This window comes from Eleginops maclovinus, chromosome 11 (genome assembly GCF_036324505.1).
Source record: "Eleginops maclovinus isolate JMC-PN-2008 ecotype Puerto Natales chromosome 11, JC_Emac_rtc_rv5, whole genome shotgun sequence".
Classification (NCBI taxonomy): domain Eukaryota; kingdom Metazoa; phylum Chordata; class Actinopteri; order Perciformes; family Eleginopidae; genus Eleginops; species Eleginops maclovinus.
The window spans coordinates 23,198,178-23,225,015 of record NC_086359.1 but is presented as its reverse complement, the minus strand read 5'-3'; the positions used below and the strand labels follow the sequence as shown (position 1 = coordinate 23,225,015).

The 26,838-nt window shown below is 46.3% G+C and overlaps 1 protein-coding gene across 2 annotated transcripts; it reads right to left on the bottom strand.

Moving 5' to 3' along the window:
* Nucleotides 1–4,852: 4,852 nt before the first annotated feature.
* cfap58 (cilia and flagella associated protein 58) lies at nt 4,853–25,784 on the bottom strand. 2 transcript variants are annotated; one of them, XM_063895662.1, is made up of 19 exons: nt 25,718–25,784; nt 24,669–24,935; nt 24,003–24,151; nt 23,755–23,905; nt 23,218–23,412; nt 22,579–22,716; nt 22,269–22,428; nt 21,960–22,042; nt 21,570–21,761; nt 21,327–21,488; nt 10,012–10,158; nt 9,289–9,429; nt 8,982–9,205; nt 8,111–8,219; nt 7,826–7,930; nt 7,361–7,480; nt 6,798–6,922; nt 6,569–6,668; nt 5,168–5,357 (listed from the first exon to the last, which is right to left on the bottom strand). In XM_063895662.1, exons 1-19 carry the CDS (start codon nt 25,721–25,723, stop codon nt 5,316–5,318), a joined length of 2,616 nt encoding a protein of 871 aa, XP_063751732.1. In that variant the 5' UTR covers nt 25,724–25,784; the 3' UTR covers nt 5,168–5,315. The 2 variants fall into 2 exon arrangements, with proteins under 2 accessions (XP_063751731.1, XP_063751732.1); XM_063895661.1 differs by lacking the exons at nt 6,569–6,668; nt 6,798–6,922 and having other exon boundaries at nt 4,853–5,329; nt 7,437–7,480.
* Nucleotides 25,785–26,838: the final 1,054 nt, after the last annotated feature.

Genomic DNA, 26,838 nt, shown 5'->3' with positions numbered 1-26,838 from the left:
ATATGTTGTCTGAGAAGACGATGAGTGACCTTGTGACACACACATTTTAAATTTCTTAGTACTTTTGCAGTTACGTTTTTTGTTTTTAACTTTTTATTATGTTGATAATTTTTACATTTGTATTCTTCAGTAAGATAAGATAAGAGGTACGTTATTGTTCCCAAACTGGGACATTTTTACATTGCAGTAGCATTACAAAACAAGGCATTGCACATAATTAGAAATGAAAAGAGTAGAAATATTCATCATACTGAAGATATTACTGTATATTTAGATTAATCTTCTCAAGCTTTAAGTCATACGTCTGTGAGATTTCTGCCTCCCCCTCAGCAGTAAGCTGTGCTGACAACATCACAAAAACAATTCAACAGCAGCTTAGCAGAAACACAGTATGTGTACGGTACGGTACAGTAGATGTAATATGTGACCACTTTCAAATAATAATAATAAATAATAATAACAATAATAGCATAGCACTTTTTATACAGTATTTGCTGTCCAAAGTGCTCCACGGTAGATGGTTTTTATCTCAAAAAAGTCAAAAAAATACATTAAAAAAAGTGTCCCCGCCTTTCCGAGAACCAGCACCTTATCGTGTTCCTGGTAGGGTCTCCCATGGCAAACTGGTCTCAGGTAAGGGGCCAGACTAAGATTGGTTCAAAACACCTCATAAAAAACACACATGAAAACGAGGATACCCGGCCTGGAGGAAGCCCGGGGTCCCCTTCTGGAGCCAGGCCCAGAAGGAGGACTCGTCGGCGAGCGTCTGGTGGCCGGGCTTGCCACGGAGTCCGGCCGGGCACAACCCGAAAAAGCAACGTGGGCAACACCTCCACTTCCCCGTCCCGTGGGCCCACCACCTACGGGAAACAGCGATGGGGTCGGGTGCGCTGCCAGAAGGGTGGCAGTGAAAGCAGAGGGTCTCGACAGACCAGACTCAGGCGACAGAAGCTGGCTTTGGGGACGTGGAACGTCACCTCTCTGGGGGGGAAGGAGCCGGAGCTTGTGCGGGAGGTTGAGCATTACCAGTTGGATCTGGTGGGGCTCACCTCTACGCACAGCGTCGGCTCTGGAACCTTACTTCTTGATAGGGGTTGGACTCGATTCTTCTCCGGAGTTGCCCAAGGTGTGAGGCGCCGAGCGGGTGTGGGGATACTCACAAGCCCCCGGTTGAGTGCCGCTTTGATGGAGTTTATCCCAGTGGACGAGAGGGTCGCCTCCCTACGCCTGCGGGTTATGGGGGGGAAAACTCTGACTGTTGTGTGTGCTTATGCACCAAACAGCAGTTCAGAGTATTCAGCCTTCTTGGAGACCCTGAAAAGCGTCCTGTATGGGGCTCCTGAAGGGGGACACCTTAGTCTTGCTGGGAGACTTCAACGCACACGTGGGCAATGGTGGAGACACTTCGAGAGGCGTGATTGGGAGGATTGGCCCCCCTGATCTGAACCGTAGTGGTGGTTTGTTACTGGACTTCTGTGCTAGTCATGGATTGGCCATAACAAACACCATGTTCGAACATAAGGATGCTCATAAGTGTACGTGGTACCAGATGACCCTCGGCAGAAGGTGCATGATCGATTTTGTTATCGTATCATCGGGTCTGAGGCTGCATGTTTTGGACACTCGGGTGAAGAGAGGGGCGGAGTTGTCAACTGATCACCATCTGGTGGTGAGTTAGGTCAAGTGACAGTCAGCCCTGGCCGAGGCAAAGCAGTGGGTGTGGGAGAAGTTCGGAGAAGCCATGGAGAAGGACTTTCGGTCGGCACCAAAGTTGTTCTGGAAAACCATCCGACACCTCAGGAGGGGGAAGCAGGGTACCATCCAAGCTGTGTAAAGTAAGGATGGGACCTCAACTGATTGTGTGTTAGGGCGGTGGAAGGAGCACTTTGAGGAACTCCTGAATCCGACCACTCCGCCCTCTATGTTAGAGGCGGAGCTGGAGTATGAAGGGGGATCAACTCCAATCTCACGGGGGGAAGTCACTGAGGTAGTTAAACAGCTCCACAGTGGCAAAGCCCTGGGGGTGGATGAGATCCGCCCAGAAATGCTGAAGGCTCTGGGTGTTGAGGGACTGTCATGGTTGACACATCTCATCAACATTGCGTAGAAGTCGGAAACAGTACCGAAGGAGTGGCAGACCGGGGTGGTGGTTCCTCTCTTTAAAAAGGGGGATCAGAGGGTGTGTGTCAATTACAGAGGCATCACATTACTCAGCCTCCCCGGGAAAGTTTACTCTAAGGTGCTGGAAAGGAGGGTCCGGCCGATTGTCGAACCTCAGATTGAAGAGGAACAATGCGGTTTTCGTCCTGGTGGTGGAACGACGGACCAGCTTTTCACTCTCGCAAGGATCCTGCAGGGGGCCTGGGAGTAGCTCATCCGGTCTACATGTGCTTTGTGGATTTGGCGTATGACCGGGTTCCCAGGGAGATACTGTGGGAGGTGCTGCGGGAGTATGGGGTGAGGGGGTCTCTACTCAGGGCCATCCAATCTCTGTACTCCCAAAGCGAGAGCTGTGTCCGGGTTCTCGGTAGCACGTCGGACCGATTTCCGGTGAGGGTTGGCCTCCGCCAGGGCTGCGCTTTGTCACCAATCCTGTTTGTGATATTCATGGACAGGATTTCTAGGTGTAGTCGTGGGGGAGGGAGTCTGCAGTTCGGTGGGCTAAGGATTGCACCGCTGCTTTTTGCAGATGATGTGGTTCTAATGGCTTCATCGGTCTGTGACCTTGCAGCACTCACTGGATCGGTTCGCGGCCGAGTGTGAAGCGGCTGGGATGAGGATCAGTACCTCCAAATCTGAGGCCATGGTTCTCAGCAGGAAACTGATGGACTGTCCACTCCAGGTAGGGAATGAAGCCTTACCCCAAGTGAAGGAGTTCAAGTATATCGGGGTCTTGTTCTCGAGTGAGGGAACAATGGAGCGCGAGATGGGCCGGAGAATTGGAGCAGCGGGAGCGGTACTGCAGTCGCTTTACCGCACTGTTGTGACGAAAAGGGAGCTGAGCCAGAAGGCAAAGCTCTCTGTCTACCGGGCCATCTTCGTTCCTACCCTCAACTATGGTCATGAAGGATGGGTCATGACCGACAGAACGAGATCGCGGATACAAGCGGCCGAAATGGGATTTCTCCGCAGGGTGGCTGGCATCTCCCTTAGGGATAAGGTGAGAAGTTCAGTCATCCGGGAAGGACTCGGAGTAGAACCGCTGCTCCTTCGCGTTGAAAGGACCCAGTTGAGGTGGTTCGGGCTGAGGATGCCACCTGGGCCCCTCCCTAGGGAGGTGTTCCAGTTACGTCCAGCTGGGAAGAGACCGAGGGGTAGACCTAGGACCAGGTGGAGGGATTATATCTCTTCGCTGGCCTGGGAGCGTCTTGGAATCCCCCAGTCAGAGCTGGTTGATGTGGCCAGGGAACGAGAAGTTTGGGGCTCTCTGCTGGAGCTGTTACCTCCGCGACCCTGACGGAAAAGCGGGAGAAGATGGATGGATGGATGGATGGATGGATGGTGCAAACTTATTAGGTGCTTTACAAGTCAATCAAAACAGTGAAAATGACAAACTTTATAGACTTGGACAACCAAAAACACATATGGAACAAACCTGTCATACCAAGTAACCACCAAGGAGGAAAGGTTAGGATGCCGTGGTCAGAGAGGTCCAAACAGTATGGTGTGAAAAACGAATGAACTGACATTTAGGCCTATATGACAGCTGGAGAAGGGGTCAATTAAGCATACAGTAGATCACATCCATCAGTGGTAAGAGTGAAGTGCAGCACTTCCTGCTGCATTGGACTAGATAGGTAAACATAATGGGCATATTAAGGTACATGCAGTATACTGTACATTTGCTCCGTATGATCACTCCTATAAATTTAAAGTAATATGACCCTGTCTATTGAAAGTCATGTTGCATTTGCAAGAGGAAAGCTTTCGGTTGTATTTCATGTGGCTTGATAAAAACAACACCATGAGCTCAATGATGTCCTTCCATTGTGCTTTTTTTTTTAAAACCCTCCCAACAAAACCCAGTTGAACCACATCAACGGAGGTCGTAAATGTTAGCACTATTCATAAAAGGATCAATGAACAGCAACCCTTCCTCCAATCATAGGCTTAAGACTGCTTTTTATACATTCTTTTTGGACCATGACTGAAGACAAACATGGTTTACAGCTTCCTTATTTGTGTAACTCTCTCGTGAAGTGTTCTGTATAGATCAGGGGTGCCCAAATACTTCCCAGTGGAGGGCCAAAATTGAATGTGGGGGGAGGGTCATGGGCCAAAAGGTTAATTTTGCAGTACATTAAGTTAAATATATGTGTGCAGTAAATATATGTGTGCAGTACATTAAGTTAAATATATGTGTGCAGTAAATATATGTGTGCAGTAAATATATGTGTGCAGTACATTAAGTTAAATATATGTGTGCAGTACATATATGTGTGCAGTACATTAAGTTAAATATATGTGTGCAGTACATTAAGTTAAATATATGTGTGCAGTACATTAAGTTAAATATATGTGTGCAGTACATTAAGTTAAATATATGTGTGCAGTACATATATGTGTGCAGTACATTAAGTTAAATATATGTGTGCAGTACATTAAGTTAAGCATAGGTGTGCAAAATCAACACTATCACAAAGTAATTTTGAAAAATGAATGACAATGTTTATTGTGCTTCACATTTATGTTCATAAAATTACTGAACATCAATCTATCTGAAACATAATTGAAGCACTATGAAATATTTGAAGACAGACATGGAACATTACTAGGCCTAGGGCCTAACATACTCCAAGGTGACACATTGGAGGCCTACACATTCTGCCTGTAGTAGGCCTATCAGTGGGAGACATGAAGCCTGTTCTTGGTTTTTAAAAGTCACTCAATATCAGGTTCAAGCTGACTAACTGACAAAGTGAGAATGTCATGTAGGTGAGAGTCAGATAAAGCATTCCTCAGTTTGGACTTGTTAAGATTCATCAGGCTGAAAGCCTGCTCACAGACATAGGTACTTCCAAAGAGGGATAACATAACCTGGGCATGTCTGCAGATCTTGCCATATCTGTGTGCGGGAACACATCTGTAAAAGTCCTGTAAGGAAAGCTCTCTGAACCTGCTATGGAGGTCTGAATCAGACTGAAGTTTCAAAAGTTCCTTTTGAAGCTCCTCACTGACTGTATCCACATTCACAGAAAAAGGTTGAGCAAACAGCTCAAATGCTGTTGTATTTTCTCTAAAATCTTCAAAGCGATGGTCGAACTCCACCACAAGATTGCTGAGAATGTCGAGGTATTTTGGTGTGTCTTCCTCCATCAACCCAACTTCTCTGAGGCTGGGGAAATGTGCCAAATTTCCTGAATGTACAGACACAAAGACAAAAGCAGCAATGTAAGATGCAAGGTTGTTCATGAAATGAAATGAAATACCAATCATCAATCAAATGAGAAAAAAACAACTTCTCTTGTTTTGTTTATGGCTGCAGTAGGCTATGAAAAACAAATACTGCTACTGTTAGTAGATTTAATGCCTAGATTTAAAAACAACATCTATTTTCCACCAACACAAAGTATACATGCATCACACAGATATAATAACATGGTTGTGATAACAAGCCTAATACATTGTTTTATGTTCAATAAAATATTAAAGTTAGATCTCACCTTTTGAGAGATGTCTGCTAAGCAACTGGAGCATTTGCTTGAATCAATAAATAATACTCTACGAGAGATTCCGAGCGCTGACGGCGGGTAAAATAGGACAGTGGGCAAGGCGCGGGCGAAATATAATTTGTCGCGGGCCAAGCTTGGACCGTGTGCCCCAAATTGGGCAGCCATGGTATAGATACTCGAGATAAAGACATGCATAAATAATCAAAGGAAAACATTAGTGAAAACATCCATTTCTAATTCAGATTATTTTTTTATGCAGGAAGAATAACACCATAATAGGGAATTGATGAGCTTAGTTTTATAAATGATCACAAATATCTCCCAGAATATGATTTGGTTTAAAACAAAGGCTGCATTACTTTGTTACTATTAAAGGATCAGTATAACAGCATGATTCAATACCATTAACATTGTTAAAAGTAATATTCAAAGCAGATAAATAAAGGAAAGATATAGGTTGGTTTTAACTTGATAATTCTTTATTATGATTATACCGTGGAGCAGGAATGAGTCCTTAACCCGGAAATAAGTTAGCATTTTAGCACTTTGAGTTCCCTTGTCTTAAAGTCAATGATTTTAACATGTTTTTGGATAAATGCCTGATATAAGATTCCTGGTTACCACAAGCTTCATAGATTTTCATGTTAAAAGGTGTCTAAATGAGACTAATAATATCGAACATTAGCCGCCGTTAGCTTAGCCGTGTTGACATGAAGTCATGTGGCCTATCCTGCTAAACAAAACCTGTATCACAATGTGTGTTCGTCACACATCTTATTTTGTGCAATTCTCCTACATCCAGTGGAAAAATGCCATTGGCTTTTGTTGAGGAATCTGTGTAGATGCCTTTCAGTTTAAAGATGTCTGACGGCTCTTTGAAGTCCTTATCTTCTCACAGGGATGTCGATCCTGAAGCCTCCTCCTGTGAAGTGAGCCTTGGTGCTGAGCTGGGGCAGGGGCTCCAGCTGCTCCACCTTAGACCGGCCCCTCTGCTCACTGAGGACACACAGGGCTCCAGCACATCAGAGTCACAAATGCAACATGTTCTTGCATAAAATAAATTGTGCATTTAAAAAAATCAGGAACAATATGTCTGGCTTAGATTGCTAAGAAATAAACCCTCACCTGTGGAGCATTTTATGACTGAGGTACTTCTTCTTGATGTTTGCCATCTCATTGGCTAATCTTTGATTCTCACTTTTGTACTCATTCATCTTCGAGTCGACCATCCTCAGCTCTGCTATCAATGCCTGTGGAGTCAGAGAATCATCCGGTCACAGTTATAGTGAAGCAAACAAGAACCATGTTTCACTGGAGATAAGGAGCTGCACCTTTTCTGATAAACTGTATACGAATGTTATTTATAAATACACATGTTTACATTAACATGGACAGTTAGCGTAGTGAGAACAGAAATAAATATCATTTGACACGGGACACCAAAAGGATCATATTGAGGCTTACATTCTGAAGAGGCCTTTGTTAAAAAAAAGTTGGAATGTTTTTTGGTTGGCAGTGAACATATTCAAGTTCCAATGAACATGTGATTATGAGGAACAAAGGAAGAGATTGTTGGTTGACTTGCAAAACCTGATGGAATCATATACAAAGATATAAAACCATGAAATAAACCATTAAATACGAAGCGCTCTATGTTTGACTAGCAGGAAAATAACGTTTGGGAGGACCTTTAGCTTCTTGGTTCTCTCTCGGAGGATCCACTGGCACTGCTGCAACTGCTCTGCTGCCTCCGGACCGGGCTGCCGGGCCAGGATGTGCTTCAGCTCCACATACAACTTCTCCTTTTCCTTCACAGGGAAACACAGGGGAGGAAATCAATCTGATTAGAGAGAAGGACGGTTAATGAGCAAGCGAGCCTAATTTCCTGTCAGTGTTCTTTCTTGATACAAACACCAAATCAGACAGAGTTAGATATGTTATAGTCCGACACATCGTTGCTTTAAAACACAGAATATAATACAGCAAACCGTTCGCAATATCCAAGCAGCACATTTTTAATGAAATATATTTAGCTTTTTTGACAGAATTAAACTTGGGTAATGTATTTTGTTATTGTAAACAAATCTCATGTATTGCATTACCATGAACACACACACAGTACTTTATATTAAAGTTCCCCGACAATTACACACCTGTAGTAGAAGTTCATGTTCCTCTAGTTCTTGGGTCTTGGCGATCAGTCGTTTCTGTAAAGACTGAATCTTCTGGAGGAGTTCGTATTTGCCGGGGTCGCTGCCCTGCATGGGAGAGGCATTTGCAGGATGTTAGTGGCCTGAGGATTTGCTCTTCGACCATTGATATTCACTCTGCTTAAAGTGTGTGCATGCTCTGTCAGATAAACGAATAACTTAAATGTTCCTGTCAGGTACAGTCGGTGCTAAAGGGATCTAGATTAAAGTTGGACGATGAGACTTCACCTCTAGTCGCCTCCATCGGTGAATGTTTATGGGTTTGAGCTGGTCCTCCAGGACGCTGTTCCTCATCCTCTCTCTCAGCAGCTCCCTCTGCAGGTGGAACAGCTCTCGCCTGCAACACAACGGCCCACTGGTACTTCACACGGTTCCCCTTATGCTATTATATTGACATTTAATGCACTGGAAATGGCCTTTTTGAAGAGGTTGATTGACAGGAAATGCTGAATGAATACTATGGTTTTGGAAGCTAGAAGTACAAAATAAGTCTTCCTACCTCTGACTCTGGGTCTCTCTCGCCTTATCTTCCTGATGTTCTACTCGAAACACTGTGCTTTGATGGCCAACTCATCTTTCTTCATCCTGTCCTCCTATTACAAATGTTTCTCTCAGAGTAACGCATCGCTGACTGTCTTGGTTAATCTCCTCCACTGCTCCAGCCCTCCTCTCTGTTTTACCAAATGTCCTCTCTGTTTTACCTCAGGTCCTCTCTGTTTTACCTCAGGTCCTCTCTTTTTTACCTCAGGTCTCTCTGTTCTACCTCAGGTTCTCTCTGTTCTACCTCAGGTCCTCTCTGTTTTACCTCAGGTCCTCTCTGTTTTACCCCAGGTCCTCTCTGTTCTACCTCAGGTCCTCTCTGTTTTACCCCAGGTCCTCTCTGTTCTACCTCAGGTCCTCTCTGTTTTACCTCAGGTCCTCTCTGTTTTACCTCAGGTCCTCTCTGTTTTACCTCAGGTCCTCTCTGTTCTACCTCAGGTCCTCTCTGTTTTACCTCAGGTTCTCTCTGTTCTACCCCAGGTCTTCTCTGTTTTACCTCAGGTCCTCTCTGTTTTACCTCAGGTTCTCTCTGTTCTACCCCAGGTCTTCTCTGTTTTACCTCAGGTCCTCTCTGTTGGGTAAAGTCTGGTCCAGGATGCTCTTCTTGCGCCGGAGCCTTTTAATCTCCACTTTCAGCAGATGTATGTCATCCATCCGCTGGTTGTAGTGGAAGTCCCCTTTGCTCAGGATGGATTGTTGGATCCTGATCTTCTCATACAGCAGCGCGCGCTCATCGTTGCGGTGTAGCAGCTGTTTGACCAGGTTGTCTCGCTCTCTGATCACCTTGAGTGAAGGTCAACAAATAATCAGATATGTGTGTCTCTTTTACCATTCTTTACTTCTTCTTGTTCTTCTCACTGTTCTACCTGTTCCAGTTGTTTCTTCTGCTGGATCTGCTCAGCATCAGCGTCGGATATAATTTTCTGGAGTTTGAGCTGCTCTGCTTTCTGACCGTCCACACACTGCTTTGTTTCTTCCAGCTGGAGCTTCATGAGCTGTAGCTCCCCCTGTAGCAGACCCAGAGAGATGCAAACTCAAATACAGAGTGTGTGAGTGTTTGTGTGTGTGTCTGAGTTAAGATGTTCTTCTCAAGCCTTGAACTCATCTCAGGTTTGGCATGTGTGTATTGCTGAGAACCCGAGGGAGAGCAGTGAAGTTCTTAGGTTCTTTGGTTAGCGACTGCTCTGTAGACACACATGAAAATGCTCACAGCAGCATGCACAAGCTAACTGTGGGACGTCTCTGTCTGTTTTCTTTTACACAGTGCAACTGTCTGTGCCATTATATCACTGGCTATAAAAAATATGATGTATGTGTGTGTATTACACTCTTTGAATGTTATGGAACAGAGGATCAGAGCAGCGAACAACAAGCGCTGCACTTTCACTGAAGATGTCTGTATGTTTGTCTGACTTGAGTTAATGAGTAATTCAATAGTTCCTCGTGCTACTGGACAGGGCAACTCTCATAAATTACATGTAACATTAACATGTGTTCATTTGGCAGAGGCTTTTGGTCATCAACTTTCAATGAGGGTGAGGAACTCAAAAGCCCCCCTCACTATGGACCAGTGAGGCAGGATGCAGTACCTTCAGGGTCTCGTTATCCTTCTCTAAACGCTTATGTTCTTGCTGATCCTTTGCAAGGGCGAGTTCCTTCCCACCAATCTCGTCTCTCAATCGGGTGACCTGGTTATCCATGGTCTTCATCTTCTTCTTCGTCTCTGCTATCTCCTCCTGAGGCCCAGACACAAAGAAGGGAGGTCAATGAAGGAAGGAAACAATGGGAAATCAGATATCAGATATACCTGTGGTGTAAAAGTAGTTGTGAGGAAGTTTGGCCATCTGCATAGTAGAAGATACAGAATATAGCCAGAGGAACTACAGATGTGAGTTAAACTGTATGTGTAATCTCAAAGTCAAGTCAAAGTCAACTTTATTGTCAAAGTTTCCACATGTGTTATACATAAAGAAAATTGAAATACCGTTTCTGGCAGTCCCACAGTACAAATATAAAAGAACATATAACATAAAAAGATAAGAGCCTAGAAAGAAAAAGGGGGGGTAAAAAGGGCTATACAAAAAAAACTAAGTAATATACTTATGTTCGACACAATCAACACAGTTTGAGGGTAGTGCAGGTAGTTCAAGTAGTTCTTTAGTGCAAAAACATACTTGGTGCAAAGTACATTTTCAGTAGCAGCGGAGAATAGAAAGTGACTGGTGCTGGATGAGGGAGAGGTGTGTGAGGGAGGGGGATTAATGTCCTGGTACATTTCCATTGAGGCTGTGGGGAAAGGTGGGTGGGACGGAGGGCGGAGAGGTCAGGGGAGAGATGGGAGCGGGGTTAGAGGGAGATGAGAGAGGGGGAGAGAGAGGGAGGGACGGAGAGAGGGGAAGCGAGAGGAGAGAGTGAGAGGAGAGAGGGAGGGAGGGAGGGAGGGAGAGAGTTCAGCATCCTGACCGCCTGGTAGAAGAAGCTGTTCCTCAGCCTGGTGGAGCTCGAGCGGAGGCTGCGGAAACTTCTCCCTGAAGGCAGGAGGCTGAAGAAGCTGTTGGAGGGGTGTGTGGGTTCCCTCGCAATGCCGAGTGCTTTGCGGGTGAGTCGGGTGCTGTAGATGTCATGTAGTGTAGGGAGTGAGACCCCGATGATCCTCTGGGCAGAGTTCACGATGCGCTGCAGGCTCTTGCGGTTGGAGGCGGTGCAGCTTCCAAACCACAGCGTGATGCAGCTGCTGAAGATGCTCTCATTGGCGCCTCAGTAGAATGAGAGCATGAAGTGGGGGGGGGGGGCTCCTGCTCGCTTGAGCTTCCTGAGGAAGTAGAGGCGTTGCTGGGCCTTCTTTGCCAGTGCAGTGGCGTTGTTGTTCCAGGTGAGGTCACCTGCTCCACAGCAGCACCATTGATGGTCAGAGGGATGGGGGGTTGGGAGTGGGTTCTCCTGAAGTCAACAACAGTCTCCTTTGTTTTCCCCACATTGAGGAAGAGATTGTTATTTTGGCACAAACTGGCCAGCTGGTTCACTTCCTTCCTGTAGTTAGTCTCATCGTTGTGGCTGATGAGACCCACCACGGTAGTGTCGTCAGCGAACTTCACGATGTGGTTGGAGCTGTAGCTGGGTTTGCAGTCATGGGTCAGCAGGGTGAAGAGAAGGGGGCTGAGCACACAGCCTTGGGGGGCCCCCGTGCTCAGTGTTAGTGTGTTTCGATGTGTTGTTGTTGACCCGGACAGCTTGTGGTCTCTCTGTGAGGAAGTCCAGCAACCAGTTGCAGAGAGAGGGGCTGAGGCCCAGGTCTGTAAGTCTTCTTAGTGTCCAGGTGTGTGAGGGCTGGGTGTAGAGCGGAGGTGATTGCATCCTCTGTGGACCGTTTAGCTCGGTAGGCAAACTGAAACAGGTCCAGGGAGGGAGGAAGAGTGGATTTGATCTGCTTCATGACCAGTCTTTTGAAGCACTTCATGATGGTCGAGGTCAGTGCGACGGGGCGGTAGTCGTTGAAGCAGGCTGGAGATGACTTCTTCAGCACAGGAATGATGGTGGTTTCCTTGAAGCATGTGGGAACAACAGCCTGGCTCAGGGAGGTGTTAAAGATGTCTGTGAGGACATCCGTGAGCTCCTCTGCGCAGTCCCTCAGCACTCGACCAGGAATGTTGTCAGGTCCCGCAGCCTTGCGGGTATTAATCCTCAGCAGTGTGCTCTTCACACTGGCTGGGGACAGACACAGAGCCTGGTCGTCGTGGGGGGGGGGGTGGTTTTCTGCGCAGCTGAGTTGTTCTGTGCAAAGAAGCGTGCAAAGAAGCCGTTGAGGTTGTTGAGCAGGGAGGTGTGACTGTCACAGGTCTGCGGTGGCAGTTTGTAGTCCGTTATGGTCCTAATACCCTGCCACAGGCTCCGTGAGTCCCTGCTGTCTTTGAAATGTCCTGTGATTTTCCTGGTGTACAGACGTCTAGCTTTCCTGATGCCACGGCACAGGTCAGCCCTGACTGCTCTCAGCCCAGCTGGGTCTCCAGCTCTGAAGGCGGTGTCGCGGGCCTTGAGCAGCGTGCGGACCTCCCCTGTCAGCCATGGCTTCTGGTTGGCTCGGATGGTGATGGTTCTGGTGGTGGTTACATCATCAATGCACTTGATGATGTAGCCTGTGACTGTCTCTGTGTATTCTTGTATGTTAATGTGATGGTTGTAAGTTGCTGCCTGCTTGAACATGTCCCAGTCTGTGTATCAAAGCAGTGTTGAAGTGCAGCAGCACTGTCCTCTGTCCACACCCGTACCTGTTTTGACCGGTTTGGTAACCTTTACCCTTGCTCTGTAGGCCGGTTTCAGCAGGACAGTGAGGTGGTCAGAGAGGCCGATGTGGGGGAGGGGGGACGCCTTGTATGCTCCCTTGATGGTCGTGTAGACTAGGTCTAATGTGTTGTTTTCCCTGGTTGGAAAATCAACATGCTGGTATATTTTAGGCAGAACAGTTTTTAAGTTAGCGTGGTTGAAGTCTCCAGCTGCGATGAGAAGGCCGCCTGGGTGTGCTGTCTGTTGCTCACTGATGGCTTTGTAAAGTTCACTGAGTGCCTTCTCTCTGTCCTTGTTGTTGGGGCTCAGAGGGATATAAACTGCCACCAGTAGAATGGCGGAAAACTCGCTCGGCATGTAAAAAGGACGCCACCTTAGAACCATAAACTCCACCAGCGGCGAACAGTGTTGGTTAACAACAATAGCATCTCGACACCAAGCATCACTGATGTAAACACACACACCGCCGCCGCGGGTCTTCCCCCCGCTAACTATGTTTCTGTCTGCTCGGTAGCATGTTAGCTTGTCTAGTTGAATAGCGGAGTCCAGGATGTTGTTGTCTAAGTCTTATATACTTTAAACTCATAAAAGGATGTCTAGGTTATTACTTCTTCCATTTCCTAGTAAATATTGGTGTGTGCAGATGATGCACTGGCTACACCTTATAAGAAAAAACACATTGAAGATAGTCAATGGACGTTTTTTTCAAACTTTTTAATTGTCGTCTCATTCACACACACTCTCAGGCAGAGATGCAAGAGTTTGGCCCGCCCTTTCTGGGAACCTTGGGGTTGATGTCTTGGACACTTTCTCATATGGACAGTGAAAGCAATAAAAGCCCCACCCTGTGATCAGCTTACCCCCTGCTCTACACCCTGTGATCAGCTTACCCCCTGCTCTACACCCTGTGATCAGCTTACCCCCTGCTCTACACCCTGTGATCAGCGGACCCCCTGCTCTACACCTTGTGATCAGCGTACCCCCTGCTCTACACCCTGTGATCAGCTTACCCCCTGCCCTACACCCTGTGATCAGCGGACCCCCTGCTCTACACCCTGTGATCAGCGTACCCCCTGCTCTACACCCTGTGATCAGCAGACCCCCTGTGTGCTGGACTGGGTTTATTTTACAAGTAATTAATGTGCATTTCCTACTCCTGCCACTAGGTGGTGTCTTTGCTTTGGGGTTGGGTTTAACATTTGGGCAGTCATATTGAAATTCATGATAGTCATGTGACACTTACAGGAAGTCACCTGGAATGCTTTGTTTATCAGACCAGTTTTGGCATGGTAGTGTGAGCAGCAGCTACATCTTATTCCATCCTCTTTTGAATTCACTTTATAGGAGCATCGTCTGTGAGTATCTTTGCAGGATATTGTTAGTGTAATTACTTGATGTGTTTATTTCTGCATATTTTTGTAATTTCAGCGAAGTAAGAGCAATTAATGTTTGACATGCGATTTCATATATCCAGCTAGTCACTGTAGTAACTTTCTAGGCTTGTTGTAGGCCTTATCTTTGGGGATGTGTATCTGATATCTTAGTTATTACATATTTTATGCTGATTGTGTATTTTCTTTCTTTCTTCATTTTAGTTTTACACCTTTTACATGCTGTCAGTTTGAATAAATCTACCAAATCTGACCGGTGTGTGATGGGAGTCATCTGTCTGTCTAATTGAAGAAGGGGAACTCTTTAGTGAGGGCAGAACAGTAAAAAGACGGACTCAACAGTGATTTCTACCGCAGTGAGTAAGATATCCAGCCTGTTCTGCATCTACCAGTATCAAGATGTCATTAAGAGAAGAAAAGAACTATGAAACAAGGTCAGAGTGCTCACGCACATCAAAATTATCAAAGCGCTCTGTGAGATCTTCAGCTAGCTTGCAGGCTGCATTGGAAGCACGCGCAAAGGCAGAAGGTGCACGGGCGAGAACGTTACATGCACAAAGGGAGATTGATGTTAAAGTAAAAAAGGCTCAGCTGAAAGTGGAGGAGACACGTCTTGATGCCACATTGGAAGCCATACAGCAAGAGAAGGATGCCGACGCCGCTTTTGCTGAAGCTAATGTATTGGAATCGGCAGTGGATCTGGCAGCTTTAGGGGAGCTCACTGTTTATGATAAATACCAAGGCTCATCCTATCATTCAGTTGAGAGAACAGAGAAATATGTTCAAGAACAGTATGCCTATGTGAAATCTAATGAGCGCACAGACGATCCAGAGCAGGATAAAAAGGTTGATTTTACTCCCTCAGCAGCTGTTAACCTCAACTCTAATGATGATTCTCAGAGACATCATGAGCTACCTAGGCAAAGTGAGAGGCAACGTTTATCTGTGACAGCCACAATGCCAACTGCAACAGCTGCTCATTCAAAACGGCCGCCAGTGCAATTCACACCAAAAAGAGAAAGTGAATTTATTGCACCACAACCAGCATCTGAACCAAGGAACCAATGGACACCCAGACACGATACAGCAGATTACAGCTATCCACGGGGAGGAGAATCCACTTCTAATGTATCAGTGCTAGCAAGGTTCTTAGCTCACCGTGAGCTACTCACAGCTGGACTCACGAAGTTCAATGACAAACCCGAAAACTACTGGGCCTGGAGGTCCGCCTTCTCTAACGCTACTGAAGATCTGGGTCTGAAGCCTAGTGAGGAACTTGACCTGCTGATTAAGTGGCTTGGACCGGAATCTGCAGAGCATGCAAGGAGAGTGAGGTCGGTTCGAATCAACTACCCTGGTGAGGCCCTCAGCATGGTCTGGAGAAGACTAGAGGAGGTTTATGGATCGCCAGAGGCCATGGAGACAGCACTCTTTAACAAGCTCGAACGGTTCCCCAAGTTCTCCAATAAAGAACCCAAGCGGCTACGTGAACTAGGTGATCTTCTCCTGGAGATACAGGCAGGCAAGGAGGATGGGTTCCTGCCTGGTTTGGCTTATCTGGACACGGCGCGAGGCATTCATCCGATCCTGGAGAAATTGCCATTCAACCTGCAGGAGAAGTGGATGGTGCAAGGTACAAGGTATAAAGAAAGACACCACACCATCTTCCCACCCTTCTCAGTGTTCGCCGACTTCATTCGTGCAGAAGCAAAGATGAGAAATGATCCAAGCTTCGCTGCTGCAGCGCCCAGCAACACGCCCAGCAACACGCCACCTAAGTGGGAGAAATTCCCAACAAAATCAGCTAAAACCCCTATAGCTGTGCATAAAACAGAGGTTGACAATCCTGCCAAGGGTGATGAGACCAAGGGTTCAGACAACCCGAAGAAAGAGTGTCCCATACACAAAAAGCCCCACCCCCTACCTAAGTGTAGAGCCTTTCGAGCCAAACTGCTGGACGAACGTAAGGCCTTGCTTAAGGAGAATGGCATATGCTTCCGTTGTTGTTCCTCAACCTCCCACCAAGCTAAGGACTGCAAGGCTATCATCCAGTGCTCTGAGTGCAACAGCGATAGGCACATTGCAGCCCTTCATGCCGGCCCTGCACCATGGACAACAAAGCCAGCTAGCGGCCCCTCTGAAGAGCATGGCGGGGAGGGAGAGGAATCTACTCCGGCTTCAGTCACTACCTCAATCTGCACTGAGGTCTGTGGCGACAGCGCGGCAACCAAATCCTGTGCCAAAATCTGTCTCGTCTATGTGTATCCTAAAAACCAACCCGAGAGGAAGACAAGAGCATACGCCATCCTAGATGACCAGAGCAATAGGTCACTAGCCAGGTCATCATTCTTTGAGCTGTTCAGCATAGCTGACAACACTTCTCCCTACACACTCAAAACCTGTGCGGGTGTGTCAGAGGCTGCAGGCCGCAGGGCAAGGGGGTTCATAGTGGAGTCAGCTGATGAAAAGACCAGTCTAGCTCTGCCTACACTCATCGAGTGTGATCAACTGCCTGATAACAGGGCAGAGATTCCTACGCCAGCTGCTGTGAAGTACCATCCACACCTGAAATCCCTAACCTCCAAGATACCTCCCCTTGACCCGAGGGCCGAGATCTTACTTCTTTTAGGGAGAGACATTATTCAGGTCCACAAGGTCCTTGAACAGCGCAATGGCCCCCCACACGCTCCTTTCGCCCAGCGGCTAGCCCTCGGCTGGGTGATCGTAGGGGATGTGTGTATTAACGGTGCACACGTACCCTCACCTGTGAACACATACAGAACCTACATTCATGAGAATGGGCGTCCCAGCGTTCTGTGTCCCTGCCTCAACAAAATTGAAATCAAAGAAAAGCTCAACCACACTTGTCAGTTCCAAAGTCCTTCAGCCTCAGAGCGGCAGTCCTTACCAAGTGACAAAACGCGACTCATGGGGGAGTCCATCTTCTGCCACACAAAGGACGACGACAAGACAGCACCTTCTATGGAGGATCTTGCCTTCCTGAGGATTATGGACAAGGAACTGAAACAGGGTGAAGACAACAGCTGGCAGGCTCCACTCCCCTTCCGAAGCCCACGCCAGCGTCTGCCAAACAACCGTGAGCAGGCTAGGACCCGTCTCGCTATGGTCACCAAGACACTCAGGAAACACCCTGAGAGGAGAGAGCATTTCACTGAGTTCATGAGCAAGCTCTTCGAGAATGGACATGCTGAAGTGGCACCACCCTTACCACCAGATGAGGAGAGCTGGTATCTACCGTTCTTTGGGGTATACCACCCTCAGAAGCCTGGACAGGTGAGGGTGGTATTCGACTCCAGTGCACAACACCAAGGGGTGTCCCTCAATGATGTCCTCCTCACAGGCCCAAACATGAACAACAGTTTGCTCGGGGTACTGCTGCGCTTCAGAAGGGAGCCAGTGGCCGTGACGACTGACATCCAGCAGATGTTCCATTGCTTTGTCGTACGTGAGGACCATCGGAACTTTCTGCGCTTCCTCTGGCATCGCAATAATGACCTGGATGACGACGTCATTGAGTACAGGATGTGCGTACATGTCTTCGGAAATAGCCCGTCACCGTCCGTAGCCACATACGGGCTCCGAAGAGCTGCTGCAGAGGGAGAGAGGGAGTACGGCGTAGAGGCGAGGCTGTTCGTTGAGAGAAACTTCTATGTTGACGATGGCCTTCTGTCTGTCCCTTCAGAACAGGAAGCCATCACTCTTCTTCACAACACTCAAGGTATGCTGGCCCTCTCCAACCTCCGGCTTCACAAGATCTTGTCGAACAGGGTGGCTGTGATGAGAGCCTTCCCTCCTGAAGATCTGGCTAAGGGGATGAAAGATCTGGATCTCAGCACAGACCCCATTCCCATGCAGAGAAGTTTAGGGGTGAGCTGGGATGTTTCGGAAGACGTATTCACCTTCCAAGTTGCTGATGCAGAGAAGCCTTACACAAGACGTGGGGTCCTGTCAACTGTTAACAGTCTGTTCGACCCACTAGGTTTCGCTGCCCCTGTAAGCGTTCAAGGAAGGTCCATACTGAGGGAGCTCACCACAGAGTCATGCGACTGGGACGCCCCTCTCCCTGAGGAAAAGTACAGAGAATGGAAGCTGTGGAGGGACTCTCTGAAGGAGCTTGAACAGCTCAAGATTCCGCGCCAATACACCTCCATCTCTCTCCGTCAAGCATGCAGTAAGGAGCTGTGTGTATTCTGTGACGCTTCCACCATTGCTATAGCTGCTGTCGCCTACGTGAGAACAACCGATGCAAGCAGTAATGTTGAGGTTGGCTTCATGTTTGGCAAGGCAAAGCTTGCTCCACGTCCAGAAACGACAATTCCAAGGCTCGAGCTGTGCGCTGCGGTCCTGGCTGTAGAGATTGCAGACGTGATTGTGGATGAGATGGACACCATCTTTGACGCTGTGACCTTCTACTCAGACAGCAAGGTGGTCCTAGGCTACATTCACAATGAGTCAAGACGATTCTACGTCTACGTGAGCAACAGGGTGCAGCGCATCAGGAGGTCAACAAGCCCTAAACAATGGAAGCACGTGCCCTCCAGCCAAAACCCTGCAGACCACGGCTCACGATCAGTCCCAGTAGGCAGCCTAACTCACACCTCATGGCTGTGCGGACCACCATTCCTGTTGACATCAGCTGAAGCTGAACCTGCACCTAATTCCTTCAACTTGGTTGACCCCAGCTCTGACTCTGATGTCCGCCCACAGATCACTTGTCATCTCAACAGGGTTACCAGTGGCAAACTTGACCCTATGCGTTTTGAGAGGTTCTCCAGATGGCGGTCACTCAATCGAGCAGTTGCTAGGCTTGTGCATGTTGCCCACTCCTTCAACCAGGGGAGCAGATGCAAGGGTTGGCACATCCATGAAGAGCTCTGTCCCACAGAAGACTTGGAGGAAGCAAGAAACATCATAATACGGGCCGTCCAACAAGATGCCTTCGCGGAGACTTTGGATTGCATCCGGGGAGGAATAGCCATTCCTAAGCAAAGCCCACTCCTCAGCCTGTGTCCTTACCTTGACAGTGCTGGCATTCTCAGGATTGGAGGACGCCTGTCCAAGGCAAACCTGGATGGAAAAGAGGTTAGTCCTGTAATCTTACCTGGGCAGAGCCACGTCACAACCTTGCTCATCCGACATTATCATGAGCAGGTCCAGCACCAAGGGCGGCACCTCACCGAGGGTGCTGTGAGAGCGGCAGGCCTGTGGATTATCAGTGGGAAACGGCGTATCAGCAGCATCCTTCATCACTGCGTCACATGCAGAAGACTACGCAGGAAGATGGAGACTCAAAAGATGGCTGACTTACCTGCGGACCGCCTCAGCGCAGATCCTCCCTTCTCATTCGTGGGTGTGGACGTCTTCGGACCATGGATGGTCACGGCACGGCGGACCAGAGGAGGACTTGCTAGCAGCAAAAGATGGGCTGTGCTTTTTACATGTATGAGCACCAGGGCCATACATGTAGAAGTACTGGAGTCAATGGACTCTTCAAGCTTCATCAACGCTCTACGGCGGTTCTTCTCAGTCAGGGGGCCAGCGAAACAGATCAGAAGCGATTGTGGCACCAACTTCGTTGGGGCCTGTAAGGAGTTGCAGATGGACTCTGTGACTAGTGACAAGGAGGTGCAACGATATCTCAGTGACAATGGGTGTAAGTGGATCTTCAACCCACCACACTCTTCCCACATGGGGGGCAGTTGGGAGCGGCTAATTGGACTGGCAAGGCGTATCCTGGACTCGATGCTGTTGAAGGCCGGCCCAGCAAAGCTCACGCATGAGGTCCTGACAACATTCATGGCAGAGGTCTCAGCGATCCTGAACGCCCGTCCACTGGTTCCTGTGTCCACAGACCCTGACTCCCCATTCATTCTGACACCAGCGACACTTCTCACACAGAAGGTCAGTGCCCTTCCTCCTCCCAAGGGTGAGTTTGACGAGAAGGACCTCTACGGCAAGCAGTGGAGGCAGGTCCAAAGCCTCGCCAACACCTTTTGGCATCGATGGAGGACAGAGTACCTCCCCACCCTGCAGAAACGCAGGAAGTGGGAAAAAGAGAAACGCAATCTGAAAGAAGGTGACGTCATCCTCCTGAAAAACGACCAGTTGCAGAGAAACGACTGGCCCATGGGCGTCATCGTCAAGACCTTCCCCGGCACCGACGGGAGGGTAAGAAAGGTGGAGATCAAGACTGCGAGGGATGGGTCAAGCAAGACCTTTCTGCGACCTGTCTCAGAGGTCGTCCTACTCCTCTCCCCAGAGACTGATTAGAGTTACCGTTCTTAGCTCCCCTTGTTAAAGGTGGCATCTTTTTAGATACCAGGCGGGGAGTGTGCTGGACTGGGTTTATTTTACAAGTAATTAATGTGCATTTCCTACTCCTGCCACTAGGTGGTGTCTTTGCTTTGGGGTTGGGTTTAACATTTGGGCAGTCATATTGAAATTCATGATAGTCATGTGACACTTACAGGAAGTCACCTGGAATGCTTTGTTTATCAGACCAGTTTTGGCATGGTAGTGTGAGCAGCAGCTACATCTTATTCCATCCTCTTTTGAATTCACTTTATAGGAGCATCGTCTGTGAGTATCTTTGCAGGATATTGTTAGTGTAATTACTTGATGTGTTTATTTCTGCATATTTTTGTAATTTCAGCGAAGTAAGAGCAATTAATGTTTGACATGCGATTTCATATATCCAGCTAGTCACTGTAGTAACTTTCTAGGCTTGTTGTAGGCCTTATCTTTGGGGATGTGTATCTGATATCTTAGTTATTACATATTTTATGCTGATTGTGTATTTTCTTTCTTTCTTCATTTTAGTTTTACACCTTTTACATGCTGTCAGTTTGAATAAATCTACCAAATCTGACCGGTGTGTGATGGGAGTCATCTGTCTGTCTAATTGAAGAAGGGGAACTCTTTAGTGAGGGCAGAACACCCTGCTCTACACCCTGTGATCAGCGGACCCCCTGCTCTACACCCTGTGATCAGCGTACCCCCTGCTCTACACCCTGTGATCAGCTTACCCCCTGCTCTACACCCTGTGATCAGCGGACCCCCTGCTCTACACCCTGTGATCAGCGTACCCCCTGCTCTACACCCTGTGATCAGCGGACCCCCTGCTCTACACCCTGTGATCAGCGGACCCCCTGCTCTACACCCTGTGATCAGCTGACCCCTTGCTCTACATCTGATCAGCGGAGCGTTTGTACCTGAGCCTCGATGAGGTTTTTGCTGTATAGGTTCCTTTCAGACACGACAGACTCCAGCAGGTTCTCTTGCTGTTTCAGCTTGCACTCCACTTCAGTGACCTTCTTCCGCCAATCAAATATCTCCAACTCTCTCACCTCCACGTCATTCACTTTTTGTTGCACCTGTGGAATGGAGAAAAGATGAAGTCAGGTTTCCCAGCAATAAAGCTCTTTAAATCACTGCACTATAATAGTGAATGCGACCTTCTGCATGAGGCTGCTGGTCTCGTTGATGTTGCGGTCGCGCTCCTTCTCCAGCTGTTGGATGATCTTGCGCTGCTTCTGGGCCTCCTGGCGGAATCCAATGATCTCGTGTTCCAGCGTCTTCTTGTCCTGCTCCAGCAGCTTCACCAGGCTCTGTTGCTTCTCAGTGGAGAGTGCAGCCTTGATCATGTTCTGTTGAATGGGATCATACAGGAATACAGATGAGGAAAACTATAGATGCATAAATAGTCTGGGAGTCACTTTTACACCAGTTTCTGACCAAGATCAATATTTAAAAATACATCTATCAATCAATCACATTTATTTATACATACATAACATGACCGCATATACAGTATATGAACATCCTCCTCCTGTAAGGTACTCTACCTTATTTAAGATGTCTCTCTCTCGAACAAGCTCATCTATGGCTTTTCTGTCACTTTCAACCTGCTTCTGGGAGGATTCAAGATCTGTGGAAGGAGGTAGACGGGGGCATTGATGCTCCAAGTCACCAGTTTAGGACACTTTCATCATAACTTATTCTCTTGAGTAAATTAGAGAAGAAGAAGTCTGAATAAAATATCGCAGGGCAAACAATTAGACTTTTATGTCTGAATGAAATTGATTGAAGTCCAGTTTATTGTACTGAACAGGAATTGTAAAGGAGAAACAATAAAGAATGTCTTGCTCCCGTACCTTTCTCCAGAGCAGCTATCTGAGCTCTCAGCGTCTCCCTCTGCACCTCCACATCAGCCTTCTGATCCTCCATCTGGTGGAACTTCTTCTGAATGGTTTCTCTCATCTTTGTTTGTTTGGCCATCTCCTGACGCATCTGATTCACCTCGTCTTCTCTTATCTGAACACAGAAGTTGTGTTTTACCTCATTGACATGCCCATTACATGAAGATATTCCCCACTACTACGGTACAGCCCCACATTTACTCAGATTTTGTCAACAAATGCTTTGTGTGTGTCTGTGTGTCTGTGTGTGTGGATCAACATGTACCTTGAGCTCGTTGGCGTTCCGCTGATTTTCCAGGGAGAGGTGCTGTTTGGCTGCAGAGAGCTGCTCACTGTCCTGCAGCAGCTTGTTGTTCTTCAGCTGCATCTGCTCCAGATCCTTAGTGTACCGCTCATTCAACATCTGCCACAGTCAATGAGGGAGGGGGGCAACTGTGTGTATAAAATGATGTGTGTGCATGCGTGTCTGCATGCGTACATATGTATAACATTATGTTTTATACCACACAATTACATGTACGTAGGATTTGTATGGTTTTGGGGGCGGCAGTAGCTAAGTTTCTAGGGACTTGGAGGGTCCCCTGTTTTATTCCTTATAATGGATCAAATATGGAGGTTGGACTGGTTCTTTGAGAGGTGCCAATGTGCCCATGAGCAAGGCACTGGACCCCCACACTGTTCCTATAATGCTTTACATAAAAGCTGCCCACTCCTGATACTAGTACAGGTTAAATGCAGAGACTGAATTTCACTGTGTGTGTGTGTGTGTGTGTGTGTGTGTGTGTGTGTGTATGTGTGTGTGTGTGTATTACGGGCCTATGTGTGTCGTTGTAAAATACCAGAGTGAAGAACTGAATTTTGATTAAAAAAGGTGATCTTGATTATGCGTCCCTCTCCTGCTCACCTTCAGCTCTCTGAGTTGCTGCTCCAGTCTCTGCTGCTCCTCTTTGGCTCTTTGGCCCTGCACATTCAGAGCCTTCATTTCCCCCACCTTGGCCTCCATATCCACCTGCAGCTGTTTCACCTCCTTATCCAGCTTTTCCTTCAGCCTCATCTCCCGTGATATTTCATTCTGCTGTACCTGGAGCTCCTGCTGAAGCTGGATTTAAACACAAACAACAAGTTACAGCTATATTAAATGTTATTTCATTTGTAATCACCCCTGGGTTTTTTTTGCTCTTACAGTACATATGGTCATCTACAGACTGATTGATATAGAATCTAAAATGTAGCAAAACGTGAGTCATTTAAATATAATATATAATCTGATTAACCATCTCTTCTTCTCTTCAAAATCTGTTTACTCAGGGCGATCTTACCATGAATAAAAGCCTCAAAAGATCATTTACACCTTTGGTCATCTCTTCATGTGTCTCTAAAATCTAACATGAAGTACATTAAAGGTCAGACTGCTGTAGAGAGTAGTTTGCATCTCAATTACCTGAGCGATATTCTCTGAGGCTTGTTCTCGTTGGGCCTCCATCTCCTGCTCCGCTGTGATGGCTTTGTGAAGTGTTCCTCTCAGAGCCTTCACAGTGGTCAGCAGTTCATCCCTCTCCACAGTCAACTCCTCGTTTATCTTCAGAAGATGGCTGTAAAACACAGATTACAGTGGTCTCCATGCACTTTACCTACAGTATCTCAACAGTAGTTAGTTTGGACTAAGGGAAATTGGGTCAAATGTCTCACCTCTGCTCTTGGTCCAAAGAGATGTTAGTTTGTTGTTCAGCTGCGTGCATTAGGTTAGCAACTTCTTCTTTTAAAGTCCTGATGGTCTCTTTGTCCCTACTCTCTTTAGCATGAGCAGCATCGACCATTTTCCAAGCTTTGTCCAGCTCCTACAGTGTAAGAAGGACAATATCAGTAAAGGATTGAGTTAATCTGAGGATTCCAGATTGAACAAATGATAAAACTTCACCCACATGGTAAAAAAAAGATTCCATACACGGGCAGTTCTATGGGGTGGCAACGGGGGCCAGTGCCCCTGTAACAATGAGCTTTGACCCCCCCCGTGGCCCTCCTCCAAAGGTTGTGATTTGCTGTAACTAGCCGAAGTAAACTGGGTTACATTTTGTTTTTCAAAATGTAATTGATTACAATTTTAACTACCGAAACAAATTCTGTTACAAAAAAAAAGCAAGTCATGGTATTTTATGTTTTTTCTATCCACTATGACTTTATAAAAAACTGAAAATGTTAAAACACTATCTTGGTCTCTTTTGTGCCGCATTTAATGTGCCCCAAGTAAAATCGGTCTAGAACTGCCAATTCTTCTATACCAAACACAAAATAACTCAATATCAGATCAGTGGACACAACCATACTGTAGCAGCTCATGCCCTGGCCTCCATTTACCCTCTTCAGTGAAGTGATCGTGGTCTCATCTTCCTGGGACAGTTTCAGAGCGGCTGCCACTTTAGTGGATGTGGACACCACTTCTGCATTCAGCTCCCTGCATTTGGACATCAGCCTCTTCTCATTCTCACGAGACTTCCTCAGAGCATGGATGAGCTTCTCGTACTCCACTCGGACCTTGTCCATACTCTCATCCCCCACCAGCTCGTTGAGGACTATGTGGAACTCCTCCAAGGACTCAAACATGTCCTCTGCTGCTCCTGCCTCCTGGGAAAACAGAAAACCCACAGACGAGTGGAGTGAGGGAGTTTAACAAGGTCGAACATTGAGTAATAGTAAGGAAGTACATACATATTTTGTTTTAAACAATTCTATTTTACTTGAGTATTTCTTCTCAACTGCATTTAAAAAACAAATAATGTAATTTTACTTTACTTATTGAGATTAAGCGTTAAAAACAATGTGATACATGTTTAACATTTTGCATCTCTAAAGATTAAACCATTTGAATAACCGTTTGGGTCGAAAAGTGTAAATGATCCAATTTATAATAATACAATTAGGAAAGAAAGTCCTTAACATGAATAATGTGTCTATCAGAACAGAGAAATGTGACTTGACAATCAAATAATGTAGAATGCAGATAACTTTTAGCTTACTTTTGATACTTTTTGCTAATAATACTTTATTTAAGTGAGTTTTTCAATGTGGGACATGTACTTGTAACAGAGTGAGAGAGTATTTCTTGACATTAATGTATTGGTACTTTTACTTAACTAAAGAAATTAGATACATATTCCATGGCTAAAGTTACGTTATTCTTAATAATAATACAGTTTGGACTGTTATTTGACCGTGTAACTAAAGAGCAGAGAGTAATACAGACAGTTTAGTGCAATTAATGTTAGCAACGATGCTAAGTTTACTATCCAAGCAGTCTAATGACGTCAGGTTAGCGCTAACTTTCACCAAATGCTAAATGTATCTTGCGTCAATATGGAGTTGTTTTGTAAATATTTCCAAATCAAACCCTGAAGAAGAGCTCTTACCTCCATTACATCAAATGAAAAGTCAATATAATATGTGAATCCATACAGGGTGGCGTTATCACGAGAAGTGTTGACGGTTGCTAAGCAACCGTAGCTCTCGCGACAAGGAGTGGCTGATCTGCGGGACTTTGTGACATTACACCATGCACTGTGTAATTCAAGGCTCCCTCAAGGCTCGTGCAATCCGCTGATTCCCTCACGGTGAGGGCCACACCTCATTCTCTCATTAGCCCACATACTATTAGTGGTGTAAGTACATTTACTCAAGTACTGTACTTACATTGAGATACTTGTACTTTTCTTGAGTAATTTCACATTATGCCACTTTATACTTTTACTCGCTGCATTTTCTTGGCAAATGATGTACTTTTTACTCTACTATATTTTTCAGATATTTAGTTACTAGTTACTTGCAGATTTAGGTTAATACTAAATTTTCATCAACAAATACATCATATATTATTATAGGTTGAGCTAAGCTTGTTTAATCTCAATAAATCCCACCTTGCCCCAAGTACAACATTAAAGTGATGACCACATGAATGCGCCAATCATTTTAATAAAATCATTTAAAAAATATTCAAATTCTGCATAACGAGTGTCTTTCCAGTCCGTGCCAGCAGGGGGCAGTAGCGGAGCGTCTGTAAATTGAGCGTTAGTTTTTTCCAACTGCTTACACACATAAACACATTCCACATGTAGAACTAAGCTTTTGCTTTTGATTGAGCACAACGGGGTGTAGTCGTGTGGACAAAACAATCTGATAAAGTGTGTGCCATATGGTGCAAAAGTTTGGTTTTGGTAAGTGTCTATAGTTTTGGTCTTTGGGTGTGTGGTTTTGTTAATTGTGTTAAATGTTATGAGAAAATGGGCCACGTTTTGCAAAAAAGTTGAAGCAGGGGATGAGCAAATGCTAAAACTATTCAGTATAAATGAGTATCTATCTATCTTACTTTATATAGTTAACAAAGAAAGTAAAAAAACATGATTTGAACCCATCATTAATAAACTTTTCCGCTGCCGGTCCTAATCTGTGGAATGACCTCCCATTGCACATTAGACAAGCCCCTTCATTGCCCATTTTTAAAACTGGTCTTAAAACCCATTTCTATTCCTTGGCT